The sequence below is a fragment of the Phoenix dactylifera genome, chromosome 17 (assembly GCF_009389715.1).
Source record: "Phoenix dactylifera cultivar Barhee BC4 chromosome 17, palm_55x_up_171113_PBpolish2nd_filt_p, whole genome shotgun sequence".
NCBI classification, from domain to species: domain Eukaryota; kingdom Viridiplantae; phylum Streptophyta; class Magnoliopsida; order Arecales; family Arecaceae; genus Phoenix; species Phoenix dactylifera.
The window spans coordinates 7,761,948-7,777,365 of record NC_052408.1 but is presented as its reverse complement, the minus strand read 5'-3'; the positions used below and the strand labels follow the sequence as shown (position 1 = coordinate 7,777,365).

The 15,418-nt window shown below is 39.0% G+C and overlaps 2 protein-coding genes across 2 annotated transcripts; one reads left to right on the top strand and one right to left on the bottom strand.

The window, feature by feature from the left end:
- Positions 1-1,574: 1,574 nt before the first annotated feature.
- Positions 1,575-3,524, top strand: LOC103720685 (L-lactate dehydrogenase B). The gene is made up of 2 exons (XM_039114836.1): positions 1,575-2,354; positions 2,902-3,524. Exons 1-2 carry the CDS (start codon positions 1,749-1,751, stop codon positions 3,346-3,348), a joined length of 1,053 nt encoding a protein of 350 aa, XP_038970764.1. The 5' UTR covers positions 1,575-1,748; the 3' UTR covers positions 3,349-3,524.
- A 6,094-nt stretch (positions 3,525-9,618) lies between these two features.
- Positions 9,619-9,991, bottom strand: LOC108511777 (14 kDa proline-rich protein DC2.15-like). Its single transcript, XM_017846067.2, has one exon. The coding sequence runs from the start codon at positions 9,961-9,963 to the stop codon at positions 9,619-9,621; it is 345 nt and encodes a 114-aa protein (XP_017701556.2). The 5' UTR covers positions 9,964-9,991.
- Between the last annotated feature and the right edge of the window lie 5,427 nt (positions 9,992-15,418).

The following is a 15,418-nucleotide window of genomic DNA, read 5'->3' as shown; positions in this document are numbered from 1 at the left end:
TATCGTGCAAGAAAACAGAGAAACGTGTGAGACATTCAACCCCCTCCGGCTCCGCCCCCCCCAACAAGAAACGAGGAAAGGCTTTCGGCGTCACCCTGCACGTAAACCACTCGGATCCTTTTCCGGCGGCCAACAGATTTCAATCACTTTCCGGGGTCCAATTTTGACTAACCATCAAGCGTCAACCTCAACGTGCCTGCCCGCCTCGTACTTGGGTACAGGGGACCGGTTTCTCCGCCTGCGCATCCATACCAAATCCAAAGCCACCATCTAAGATTTTAGCCGGTTTAGCCAGAAGGGAGGCCACATTCACATAGCTGGGTCGTCGGAGTAGTGGGATTTTCTCCTTGTTTACTTTTTATTTTTGAAAAGCACACGTCCTTATCCGTTGCCATCCCTACCATTCTAAGCATATGCTACATTGCTACCTTTGAACCACCAAAAAAAAAAAAAACATATCACCATAAATGTTGGCCCTTCATTTGTCGTACTAGAAAGATCAGTGGTGGGATTGGCAAATCAATATCACGTTTCAGCTATTGTTGCCCCTGTAGAGGCCCATAATGTCTCTCTTTTTATTTTATTTTTTGTGAAAAATAAACGGCATCTTTGGTAAGCATAGTCATTACATCAATTAGAAGAACTTACAAGTGGTCTGGTTTTTTTTTTTTTTTTGAGCAGATATGGTCCAATATTTTTGAGGTGTACTGTTGGCACTTTTTTTTTTTGGAACGGTTGCTTACATATATCTTACACGATAACTAACAGAATTATAAGAAAGAAGTTGGCGAAGAGAAGGAGAAAGAGACATACAACTCTTCCAAAAAAAATTCTTTCGAGTGTTGAGCAGCAAAGAAGGTGACCCAATATGTGGCCATGTTACTAGCATTTTGTATCACCACACATTGAGGGAGTAAACCTAGAGGTCCTCTTTAATAACAATCAAAAAAAAAAAAAAAAGGCTAGCACAAAAATCATAATAATACACTATGCACAATACACTAGGTAATTTTTACAAAAAAAAAAAAAAAAAGCAGGAGCAATGGGTTAGGACTCAAGATTCTGTGCGCCTGTATAATCTCACATGCCAAGCTTGTAAGCTATTTTTAATTTCTCAATGTTGGTACTATATTTCATTGCACGTGCCTGTATATAACGTATCACACGTATCTTCTGTTTCAACTACGATCTAGAGCTTGGACTTTTAAAAACCTACCATGCAAGAAAAAGGAGACGCATGATGCATTCAACCCCCTTCTCTTCTTGCTGTCACAGGGTCAAACTTGGACCGTCAAGTGTCAACCTCAACGTGCCCGCCCACCCGATACTTCGGTGCACATGGAAGCGGTTTCAGCCGTGATGCCGAATCCAAAGTCACCACCTAAGATTTTAGCCGAGTTTTGCCTGGGCTCCTAGATCGTTCGAGTAATGGGATTTTTTTTTTGTTTACTTTGTGTTTTTGAAAAGTATACCTTCTAGATCTCATTATTTTTGCTCTTTCTTTCACGTTCCTCCTCTTTGTTCCTCTACTGAGTTCTTTCTACAGGGAAAGTTATTGGAAAAAGAGAAGCAGGAGACTTGGTCCTCACGAACATGTGGTCTCCCAAATTCGGTGTATTTAATTACTAATTATCGTTTAAAAAAGTAAAACAAGAACCTTCCTCCTCCCCTTTAAATCGAGAGGGAACTGAGAAGAGAAGCCAAACAAGCAGTGATCACAAATTAGTTAGAACTTGAAGAAAGTTGAGATGAAGAAGGTTTCGTCTTTGTCGGGGCTGGGGCTGGGGGAGGACGTCTCCCGGGCCTTCTTCCTGCCGATCCAGCAGGCGCCGCCGCCGTCCCCGTCGAAGCGCCGCACCAAGATCTCCGTCGTCGGTGTCGGCAACGTCGGCATGGCCATCGCCCAGACTATCCTCACCCAGGACCTCGCCGACGTGCTCGCCCTCGTCGACGCCAAGCCTGACATGCTTCGCGGCGAGATGCTCGACCTCCAGCACGCCGCCGCCTTCCTCCCCCGCACCAAGATCCTCGCCTCCACGGACTACGCCGTCACCGCCGCATCCGACCTCTGCATCATCACCGCCGGTGCCCGCCAGCTCCCCGGCGAGTCCCGCCTCGCTCTCTTGCAGCGGAACCTCGCCATTTTCCGGGACATCGTGGTGCCGCTCGCCCGGCACTCGCCCGACGCGCTCCTCCTCGTGGTGTCGAACCCGGTCGACGTCTTGACCTACATCGCCTGGAAGCTCTCCGGCTTTCCGCCCAACCGGGTTATCGGATCGGGGACGAATCTGGATACCTCCCGGTTTCGGTCCCTCCTCGCCGATCACCTCGAAGTCAACGCCCAGGATGTCCAGGTAAAAAAAAAAAAAAAAAAAGAGAAAAAATAATTAAAAAAATAATAAAGCACTTTATTTTCAAAGTTGAATTCGTATAATATTCTCTTTGGATTAGGGTTTATTCTGGTGAGTGGTCTAAATTTACCTAATCCTCCGTGTTTCTATATAGATCTATCATCTAGCTAATGCAGCTTACTGGTTGATAGCATTGTTACATTATGAACTTTTAGACCTCACTGGTATCATGTAGCATGAGATAATTAATAATATATCAGCTCTCCTCTACACCAAGTCTTTATATTACGATATCTTTTTTCAAAAAAAAACTTTTCTTTTTTTTGTTGTTGTTTTTGTAAATGAGGCTTGTACAATCCTCAAACTTCAAATTCTGAGAAAAACATAAATTTCTCCTCTTTTTGCAAAAAAATCTGATGCTGTATCATTACGGTTGATAAACAAATCTTGGACAAATAAACGTATGGCCACTGCTTGTGGTAAATAAGATTGGCGGCCCTCTCCAATATTATTGATTAATGTTTTCATCTTATATATGCGATCGATGTAGGCATACATGGTGGGAGAGCATGGGGATAGCTCGGTGGCACTATGGTCGAGCATAAGCGTGGGAGGTGTCCCAGTCCTGAGCTCCTTAGAGAAGCACCAAATTTCCTACGAGGAAGAAGTGCTGGAACGCATCCGGAAGGCAGTGGTGGAGAGCGCCTACGAGGTGATCCGCCTCAAGGGATACACCTCTTGGGCCATCGGCTACTCCGTTGCCAGCCTCGCCCGATCCCTTCTCCGCGACCAGCACAGTATCCATCCTGTCTCCCTCCTTGCCAAGGGCTTCTACGGCATCCCCGACGACCGCGAGGTCTTCCTCAGCCTCCCCGCCCGCCTTGGCCGCGGCGGCGTGCTTAGTGTCGCTAAGGTCCACCTCACTGAGGAGGAGTCTCTCCGTCTCACGAGGTCCGCTGATACCCTGTGGGAGATACAGCAGCAGCTTGGCATTTGAGATGGAGCTTCGACTCATTCCCAGGCTTCATCTATTTGTGTGGAATTTTGCTATGTAACTCTTTGCTTCTCTCTTTTTTTTTTTTGAAGTACTGATATTCTGTTTTCCCCCCTTAATGTAATTTCCATGTCTCGCATCACGTCATGATATAATATAAAAGTTGGCCTTTTGAATAAAGGTTGCATATAATGTTGCCAAGTATGTATACATGGGTTGTATATATATAGCGTTGCAAAATAAACATAGCAAGGTACCAGCTAAATGAACTTTCCAAGGATCCCATTTGACCGGTTTTATGTATGACTGACTGATGAATGCGACAGTATAATATTATAAATGATGATAAGTCATATTTGATCGATTTTATACAAGACTATTGGTTGATGATAAATTGTTAAATTTATGAGATTTCAAATTCCAAAATACCATTTGAAATATGTAACTTCAAGTACAAACATCCCAAATTAAATTTTTAAAAGTTCACCATCTATTCAGTAATAAAATCCTTAAGATAAAGCTGCCTGTTATTTTTTTTTTTGAAAATTCCATATGTGAGTGTTTCGAAAAATTATAAAGCTCCAAGTAACTTCGGTTTTGTGTACTGCATAGATTGTTATGGATACAATCAGGACAACTTGGATAAGACACCCATGGGACTATCTAATGATTTAGCCCAGCAAAAGTTACCTTACAAGGCAAAGGAATGCAGGACTTTGTGCAGAAACAGAGAAGGACGTCGAAGCTTTTTTCTTTAAGAAAATTCTTGCATTCTTTTCATTCCAAATATGCCACATGGGAGCCATGCAAAGTTGATTCCATCCATTCCTTAGACAAGCTTGCACATTCCTTACTCGGAGGCCAACCACAGAGATTCAATCACGAAGAGAATGGAGTCCACAAGGCTTGAGCAAAAGGGCACCTGATGAAGATATAGGATGTGGTCTCCAACCTCATCGTCGGACGTGCCTCGGAGCTTAACTATATTCACTTTTAATCAAATTTTGGACCATATCTATTTAAAAATTGACATTTTATATGCCTAAGCCTAGCCCATGATCAGCTCTACTTTTAGCCTATGTTCATAGTATAGAGCTAATATCTCCATGGAAATACTTATATCGTAGGTTTGCCCATGGCATTCAAAAGTGTATGGTTGGAAGGAGACTTCTCAATAGTGATATCTTGATTTCGTAATAGAACAAATATCGATCGATATTATTATCCCATTCTTATTAACATTTGGCAAATGATTGATGAGCTTCAGTCTTCCATGTCACCCATGTTTGCTGTGAAGGAAACCAGCCTGCTACATCATATATATAGAGAAACTAAAAATGTTGCGGGCTAGGTAACAACTTATGTGACCAATCATATGGAAACTACGCTGGGACTGCTTTGGCAGATATTTTTTTCTGAATTTTTGTATATTATCTACTGATTCCCAGCGATGTATTTATACTAGATTGGTTTAATAAATATGGCTTACCAAAAGAAAAAAAATAAAAGAAACCAGCCTGCCAATTGACTTGCAAGATTTGCTTATGAAAACTTTGTCCAGCTGCTGCATTTTAAAATGTGTGACCAATATGGGTCGTTGCAGCTCGTTGGGCTGCAGCATCTGTAGTTGCAGATGGGGCTGAGATGCAGCAAAGGCTAACCATCTGGTACAGACACGAGTTGAATCATTTGATCGCTGAGTCACGTATCACGAGTCAAACGACGGTTGAACCAATTCATCCAACTCTCTTCCCCTCACTTTTAATTTTGGAGAATTATGTATTTTAAAGGAGATCAGAAGAACCTACTAGGAATTATAGATGGAAAAGATCAAGTTTTAAGATGCCATAGTTTTGTACGTCATGATTCTTTATGAGCAAACACTTCGAGAGGGAGACTAATTGAGAGCTAAAGGATGACATGATGGTTAAATGCTTTTAAAGTTTGAATCTCAAGTAAGTTAATTTTGAGGACGAAATTATTTTAAAGGGGAAAGATTGTCAAAGCCCATATTAAGATGAGCTTGGCCGGCTTGGTCTAGCCTGGAGTGGTCTGACCAGTCGCTTGGGCCACCCAAAGTGCGCTTTCACGTGCGACAGGGGAGAAGGACTCCCAATGGGAGTTTTCCTCCTCCCCGAGTTCCGCACGGAAGAGGAATCCTGAGGCTCGCTAGACTCTGGTGAAAGTCCTTGGACTCGACCTATAAATCCCCTCCTCTTTTCCCTCAAAGCTTTTGCCCGTAGATCCCAAACAAGCCCCTCCCCTATTTTTTTTTTATTTTGATGATACCAATAGACATCAAAAAATTTGTAATTAAGCTAGTTGATGATATAATGTTAGTGGATTGATTTAATTATAATTCTTGGTATTATGTGAATTTTGTTTCTCTTAGACCTAGCATATTCTCTAGGGCTCTTTCTTAGGTAGTGTGCAACCGTGTTACATGCCCAGACACGGGTGTTGGGTTTAGGGAGTGGCATATTCTTACTTCTATTGGTCTTAGACTTAAGTATAGCAAACATTGATCTAGCCCTTGATTTATGAACCTAGGGGCAAGGTGTCCTGTTCAACACCTTTCTGCCTAACCGATTGCTCACTTACAGGGTCAGATCTCATCATCAAATAATTATACATCTATGGATTATGTTAGATGATCATAGCAAGGCCAACCAGAACCTCCTCGTAGGGCCGCAAAATGTTGACCCAGAACCCTCCTAGCGTCATATAACGCCAACCTGCAACTCTCCTGGGGCCACCTAATATAGATCTAGGGGTCCTAGGACCCCTCCAAGGGTCAAGGGTCATCCAAGCAGTCAAGACGTTTGGACCTCCACAGGTCCTTAGGGTTTTTAGAGAGAGAGTGGAGAAGAGAGAGAAAGAGTAAAGAGGAGAGGGAAAAGTGAACAGCGAGGAGAGAGAAAGAGAGAACTTTCTCCTTCCTCTAATCAAAGGAAAGTTCTCTCTCTTTCTCAACATGCAGCAAGAGAAGGCCAGCAGAGAGGGCTTGCAGTGGCCAGTGGGTGGCGACCCACGGTAGCAAGGCAATGGTGGCAGCGGCATGGAAGATAACATAAAAGTAAAATAGAGGATCGGTAGCTCGGTTCTCTTACCAGCAATCGGATCCTTTTGAGTGGTCACAAGGAACCACCAAGAGATCTCGATCTTTGGGGAATGCCACGACGACAACTACGACCATGGTGGCTGGCATAGATGAAGGCAAAATAGAGGAGGGACAAATACAAAAATAGGGGATTCCCGATTTCATGGATTCCGACAACAATCCGACACTTATTCGACTGGTGTCAACAATCTTAAGGTTGCGGAAGGTGAGGAAAAGGAATTAAAAATATAAGATGGGAGTATTACTTTGGCTCCAACAAGGTTTAGGCGGTGGCTCGCCTGCACACTTAACGGAAATCAAGGAGCTTCAAGAGTTTTTATCGGTGGTGGATCGGGGATGAGAGTTGAGATGGCTAGAGGGCCTTTTGTAGCTTGTGTCCTAGGGCTTTTATTGGAGCCCGATGAGGCCTAGGGCTCCTCCTCCTTGATGGAATCGGGGAGGAAGATGACTCCCATCAGGAGTCTTCCTCCTCCGCGTTGCACATGCTAGGTGTTCGTTGAAAGACCCAAAGGGCCGGCTCAGGCCAGACCAGGCCCGCAGGCCATCTAAGGTTTGCTTCTTAAGGATGGGCCCATGTCATCTAGATTGTACTTTATGTCAATAAACAAAGGCTTAACTTGAATCTTGATCGAGATGAGAAAATATAAATCCATATCCAACCCTCTCAATTTTGAGTTCGTTCAAATCAACTTAGCTAGAATAAAAAAAATAAAAATAAAAATTAATAATACAAAATCTATTTATGAAATAAGACATGTTATAAGTAGCATGCAACAAATAGCAAGCCAGCATTAAAAGAAAAGAAAATGTTCTAAATGAAGAAAACCTGTCCAACAAGAGTAAAGCCTAATTCTCATTTTTACAAAATTAGGGACAGCTGGTTCTTGCTTCACCTTGAGGAGATTGGTGTAACTTATACAGGAATTGTTGCTCTAATTTTTCGTATGCACTGATCAGCTGGCACCTCAAAACATTTTTCTCTTTTTTTTTTCTGTTTAGATCCACTAATTTATTCACGTCATCCGATCCACATGCCAATTCCAAAACCCCAGTCCAAAACTTGGTTAGTTTGGTTTCCATCGACTCAAATTTTGTTATACCATATCAAAAGGCTAAATCTAAGCTAGTATTTTGCAAGCGGGTTTCAGTTGCGTCACCGGGTTCGTGTGAAGTTTTGCTGCCATCTGCTCCTTTGCACAGAACCGCTTTTAACTCTACAGTCGACCGATTCTACAAGATCCCCACAAACCAATAAGTTATACATACAGTCTCAAACACTAGTCTTACAACCTCAAGCACTTCCTAATAAGCTCAACTTTTTAAAAATCATAGCAGACCAATTTGAAGGGATCCAAACCAAAATGAATCCAACAGCAGGAGGAAGGAACACACAAAAAAAAAATTCTGAAAGAAAAAAAAAAAAACAAAACGGCTTGAAAAGAGAGTGATTCAATAACTTCTCATATTTAAAAACTTACAACACCACACCCATATATATAACACGTTCTATATAAGACGTCTCTTTCACACACAGTTTAAAAAAAAAAAAACTTACTGATAAGAAAGAAAACTGAACCAAAAACATAAACTGATTCCTAACCGCTATAACCCATTACACGAAACCAACTTCGGTGTTTTCTTTGACACGATTTAAACATCCGAAAAATCTAGAATACCTGAAACTTGAGTTTGAATCATTCTTCCAACAGAGGCCCATCCTTGTTTAGACAAAATCACGTAAACTAAATATATATCAATGTAACTCAACAATATCATGACATGGAAGCATGGGCTAATTAACCAGGTAGATGTTCTCTTTGCTGATCCAAATAATGCGATTTTATTATAAGAAATGTTCGGGAGATCGTCAGACAACAATTGTTCCATCCAACTACATGCAGTCATGAAGAGAACTTTTTCTTGTATAAGTCTGATTTTTTCTTAAATTTCACATCTACTATAGGATGTTGGCTGTTGCCATTTACGTTGACAAATAACGACGTGTTATACCAAACGAAAGAACATTTGGATTTATCCAGAATTCTAAAGCAAATGTCAAGACTGACAAATAAAATGTGTCCCCATGATATAGTTTGAGGCTTAATCTCTCCAAAAGGCCGTTAGGTATAAGAAGCTCCACCCCATCAAAATCCCATGATGTGACATCTGAAAACTGATCCCAACGTAAGTATAGACATCATTACTCATGAAAGCACATGAAATTTTAAATGGATGATCATGCATGCTGCAATTTTATCTCCAACCTATGTTTGTTTTGAAGTATAGAAATCAGTTGATTTCTTATGTATGGGCTCAAAGGACAAAACTTATCAACAATGAGATGGCTTTAATGTTCTCTGGGCATAAGTAATTAGCTGTGCCTTATGTCAAAGGAAATTGTAAGCTGCTCAGGCAATTATTCAAAACCGTGTAAATATTTTTGTAAATTTAAATCATGATCATGAACGATGTGAATCATCAACATGAATGACCTATCATGCATATAATTACAATGACAACGCATCACTAACGATATACATCCTGACAACCTTAGATATATATATACATCACTAAAAATTAGCAAGGACTTCCGATTTGCCTGTCACGCCTGTATGTCTTCGATCACATAAATCAAGTAACACCATGTCATAACCGCAGTAGGTTCTCTTTTATAACAACAAGCACTGAATGGCAATCCACGCACTATTCAAACCTATGTTACATCATTACATGCATGAAAGATACAACCCGAGTTTATTAGATGTATAAAAGTTTACAGCCTTAAGCGCATATATAGCTTATGATCCCAAACCACCCACCAGTTCCTATATAACAAAAGACACCATCAATCTTGCAACAATACGCAGGCTATTGTAGAGATCTGGGATAACAACAAACCACAGAGAGACATGACAATAAGAGAAAGTGTTAAAATCACTACTTGTCCCAAAAGCTTAAGCTGATAGGATAAGATAGTTTTATTTATATATTTTATATTTTCTTACACTCTTCATCATATGTGAGTCGGACTTTTCTTCAATGGGTAAGTCCAACATTGAAATTTTATGTAATAAGAAGATGAGGTAGATTTATTTATATATTTTATATTTTCTTACAGAAAGCAACGAGAACGTAGAAAAAAAATAAGAAGCCTAAGCGCATTGGAAGCCAGATGGCACCTTCTTGCCACAATAGTTAGCAAGAAGGCTAAGGTCGACCGGAATGTTGAGGATTTCGCCGAGGATGTTAGCCTTGATAGCGGTGCAGAGGCACACGGCGACCTCGAGGTCGGCGAGTCCTGATAACAAAGAGCAGCATGGCTCCTTTGGCGGTGTGCCAATCGTGATGTTGAGGAGGCCACCGAGGACATCGGCGCACACACCGAGCTTAAGGGCATCCATCGGGCACTTGTCAGAGCTCGGGCAGGCACTAGCAAAGGTGAAAAGGAGGAAGTTAAAGATGAGGAAGAGAGCAAAAGCTGAGGTCTTGGAGGCCATGGGTGGTGTAATTGAAACCAAGAAATCTGAGTGGATACAGTGCTTGTTTGGCAGACGTTTGTGATGGGCTGTGTTGTTGGAGGGTGCATGTATTTATAGAGTGAGAAGAGGTGTACGTCTCCTTTCTACTAGTCTAAGCTTTATTAATTAGAAAATAAATAATAGTTTAGAATTCTAACTAAAGTTACTTTCTTAAGCTCGTGCGCGCGGTGGCATTTGTCCCGTATGCTGGCGAGAGGAGTTTTTTTTTTTTTTTAGAGCAGCTTTTATGATCATATTTATTTATGGATGCAAGCCATAAGTTCAATCATTTAATCTTTTTCTGCTTTTTGTTTTATGGTTATTTAGTGTTTTTTTAAAAAAAAATTCTTTCAAAATCCTAATTTCTAGTATTTGTTATAGCATAACCTATGCACACGTAACAGAGAAATACATGAGTTCTGCATGAACTAAGCTTTTCCTTCTTTTAGTCATCACCCATTCTCAAGTGAACATGGATAATCCCCTCAAAATTAGTAAGGTGAATATCAATGACTACTGTTCACCATCGCAGCTAAATCAATACATCAAGGATTTCAACTTTTTTAAAATGCAAGTTTTAAACATCTTTAGCCTGGTGCCAAACATCCTGACCTCAGCTTAAGCTAGACTTGTGTCAAAGAAATTAGGTTGCTGGCATCCTGACTTTAGAAGGTGCCATTCATAATGTATCTGTGGCTAAAATTGTTAGAAAACCAGGTATATACCAGACAATAGTCGTTCTTTTCATGGCTTTGTCCTTGGAGAACACCTTTTTTTTGTGTGTTGCTAAAGCGGGCGTTTGATACAGTTCGAGATTAGAGAACACCTTGGTGTTCCGTAAATAGTTTTCTATCACAAGCTAGATCAATACATCAAAGAAGTCATATTATTGTTTTTTAATTCAATTTTAAGCATCTTTAATTAGGCTAGTGCCAAATAGCCTGACTTTATGTCAAAGAAGTTAGGTTGTTGCCATCCTTGGTATAGAAGTAAAGGTGGAGCCCAGACAATAGTTTAGATGGTGCAATTCATACCGTACTTAAGACTAAAATTGTGATAAAACTAGATATACCTCAATTTCATTTTTCTTTTTTCTTCATTGCACTAGAGCTTCGTCTAAGTTGAATTGATCCTTAACAGCTGCTGCTGGGCTGATCACTTCCAGATAGGTCCAATCAGGGATCAATTAGTTAGTTAGCTATTTTTTTTTATTTTGCTGACACCGGTAGACATCAAAAAATTTGTAATTGAACTAGTTGATGATATAATGTTAGTGGATTGATTTAATTATAATTGTTGGTATTATATGAGTTTTATTCCTCTCAGACCTAGCATATTCTCTAGGGCTCTACCTCAGGGAGTGCAACCATGTTACGTGCCCAGACCTGGGTGTTGGGTTTGGGGCGTGACAACTCCATCACTCAAACTCCATGCTCGACCCATCAAGATTGTCACACCCCAGATCCGGACATAATTTTTTGCACCCCAGATCCGAGCCATGACACGGCCGTGCTACTGTAGGGTGTTGCCCACAATAACATGAAGCCTGTGATAACTATAATTCTTTCGTGTAACAAGATAAAATTTCATCAATTTTATTTTCAATTTAATAGGAAGCAGGTACAGAGCATCTAAATCAAATATTTGAGTTTGCAAGATTACAACCCAAACTTAATTATTAATATAGCTACATCTATGAAATCTTATATCTATGCTTCAAGTCCCATTTTCTTTTTGCTCTTCCCCGCTCCTAGCAATCATACTTAATTGAAATAAATAAATAAAAATAGAAAGAGGGTATGAGCTTGCGGCTTAGTAAGTAACCAAGCACAATCTTACCAGATCAAGCATAATGTACTTCATGCAAATGCATTAATTTAAGAAATTAGCAATTGTGACAAAGTAAACATTTCATATAACATATATTCAAACCATACATAAAACAATGGATGCCCAATCATATAAGTTCATAGAGATGAATATGCATCATAAAACATTGTCAGTATTCCATACTTTGAAATCCGTACTCTTAGATGGTAGTGCAGCTATGATCACTATTATTACTCGTGACAGAGTCGTAGTCTTTACCAACTACTATTACCCATTGGCAAGGCCATATGCCGAGCTCTATTATAACCCGCTGGCGAGGGCCGTAATCTTTGCCAACTATTATTCCCCATTGGCAGGGTCTACACCAAGCTATTATAACCTGCTAGCGAGGGTCGTATGCCAAGCTATTATAACTCGCTGGCGAGGGCCGTACATAGCAATCTGAGAGTTCATAATTTATTATTTTTTTTCATAAATCATAATTTCATAATAGGTTGAAAAATGACAAATGGCATCATAATTTATAAAATTCATGATCATGCTACAAATCTTATTTCCATGCAATCTATTATAATCATAATTCATACCCAATCATATATTGGTGAAGGAATTCTATTTTATCAAATTCATGAACTATATGCAATCATATGCTTGATCCTAATTTTAAGAAAATACATCATATCAAATACAATTTCACAATTTCATAATTACAATTAAATAGTGATTAGAAATCAATAAGATTTGTGTAGGGTTACTTACCTCGGTTCGCTCCCGGAATCCTAATATCAGTCAACAAATGCTCCATACCTATCAAATGATCAAAAGTGAATTATTCATTGTTCTTTAACTATTTCTAACTTAAAACCTCGAAATGGGGAATAATAGTTGGCAATGATTTAATTATCAACCTTTTTCTTATTCTTTTGATAACTTAAAACCTCTTATCTCCTCTCCCTTTTTATTATTCTTCCTTTCTTTCTTTCTTTCTTCCTTCCTTTCTTTTTCTTTTTTAATTTATCTATCCTCCCAAGTGGATCAGGAGGAGGAAGGGCAGGAAAAAATGAAAAACAAGGTGGTCGGGAGGCTTACCTAGCTTCGGGGATGAACTGCGACGACCCTCTCCGGCGACATCGATGTGGGCTCACTATTTCTAAGGGAGGATGTTCTGGGCTTTTATAGCCCCCAGAGAGCTAGGGGCTACAATGGCCAATGGGCCTGGCCCACTGGCCCAACTGTGTGCAGACCGGTCAATGAACCAGCCCTCACATTCTTCTCTCCTTAAAAAAATTTCGTCCTCGAAATTAACTTACTTGGAGCTTCAAACTTTGAAAATATGCAATCATCGTATCATTCTCAATCTCCTAAATAGTCTCTCTCTCTTAGAGTGCTTATTCACAAGATTTTTGGCAAAATCATGGCATCTTAAAACTTGACCCTTTCCATCTATGACACATAAGAGTTCTTTTGATCTCTTCCAAAAGAAAGACTAATCTTCCAGCCTTCGATTTTAAATGCCATAATTCTTTGCCCAAGAAATTAATTGTTCATGATTAATTCCACACAGAAATCATAATCGACTTAATGCAAATAGGTTAGAGCATTAACATCAAATGCTTTTCATAATCTATAATCCTTTTTTACCTCTTAACTTTGCCCATGATTTAATTATCAACCTTTATCCTAGGAAAAACCTCAAACCCTTTCGAATAGAGAGATTGACGATGTCATAACTAGGAGTAGGGAACCAATGTTAAAGCATTCCAGGTCTAAGCCCAAGGAATCATCAATCCGTTAACAATATATTTAAGATTTCCAAGATTCTCTCAAGAATAGTCAACTATAAAAAAAATCTATTGGTGAAAATTACATAGCTACCTCCAGATTATCTATAGAATCAACAACATTCTTCTCCACTAGAAAACTAACTTAATCCTTCCAATAATTCTACTTATCAATACAACTTCATCATTAGATCTCATCAAAAGAATAAGGTCCGATACTTCCACATTTGATTCTTTTGGTAGGTGATTTAAATCAAACTTTTCTCTTATAAACGAAAATCAACGTCTTAATTCTGAATAAGAATATCAAGTTTCTTTGTCAAAATATCAACTTCTCTCAATTAACCGATCTATCACAAGATTAGATTATAAACAACTCTAATCCACCCTTGATAGATATTCATCAAAGTCGATTGACAACCTCAATTTCTTTCAATCAGATAGATGGTTGATATTAATTGAAGAAATTCAAGCTTCAGATTTAGGAGGAAGGAGGTCTATACCAACATATTCCAGATCCAAGATCAAAATCGATGATCCATTAATTCTAATCAAAAGATGCTAAGAATTTCTTAGCACAACATAAAATTGAAGAACCTAAGATAGGACAGCGAGAAACAAAAATCAGAACATTTTTTTTTGTTTATCAAGAAAATCCTACTACATAAGAAAACAGATTAAATCTTTTATTATTAAAACTTTCCGAATCAAAGAGATAATACTTCTGACCAACTTAGATAAATAATTCAGACCATTATGTTTTGCTGTGCACTCTGATTCAAAACACCAAAATCCTTTGGATTCACTAATAACTTTTGATCAAAAAACTACTTGTTTACGAACAGAACTATTCAATACCTCATTTTTCTACCTTTTGCATATCATTTTGATGAACTTGTTTCTCTTCTTCGATTTCTTCCTTGATAATAGCATAAACCTTTTTTTTTTTCGAGCTACTAAGGGATTAAGCATCCTACCACTTTTTTTTTTTTTGATACTTACTAAGTTCATTCATACAGTTTGGAGAAGCAGTTGATGGATCCTGATTGAGTTGAGAGCTACAACAAGCAGTTCTAAAGTTGATGACTTTTCTCCTTTAACTTATATAAGCCTCTAATGAAAATACCACAATTCTCTTCTTCACTCTTTGTAACTCCATAGAAAAATTGCTTAGCCTGTCAAACTATGATTTATGTGGTTTGTTAACAAAATCATCATAAATATTTCTACCACATGTGTATTTGCACTTCAAATCTTTCCTTCATCTTGATCAAATTTACTTAGCTAGAACTTCTTTTTACTTTTCCATGAGCGAGTAAAGAAAGGGTATCCCAACATAAGATCTCTTTAACTAAGTGACAAATGCTTTAACAAATTTTACATTTTCAGCAACTTCGTCCATAGAAAATTAATGAGCCTCCTTTCCTAATAAGATAGGAACTTTCAAGTCATCTTGGAACATTTTAAGCTTGAAATGTGTAAACTTCTTGAAATTGTTTCTCAATATCATAATCTGTTATGTTAGGTATCCTTAAGTTGCATGAACAATAATCTACCCTATTTTAGCATTGCTAGAAGGTGATTCTGGATTTCACATATCCGTTAAGAGAAAGGGATGCATACTTTTGTAGTAAGTTCTCTAATTGAAAATCTTCTTCTCTTGTGCTCCTTCCACTAGACGATGATATGTGGAATTATCATCCTTAACTTTCACCTTCCTCATGAAACAATTTAAACTTGCTTCTTAGTGATAAACAAAGGCATTTGATAATTGCCCATCTATTAGCGATGAAATAATTTATTTCAAATCTCAGAAGCAGGGA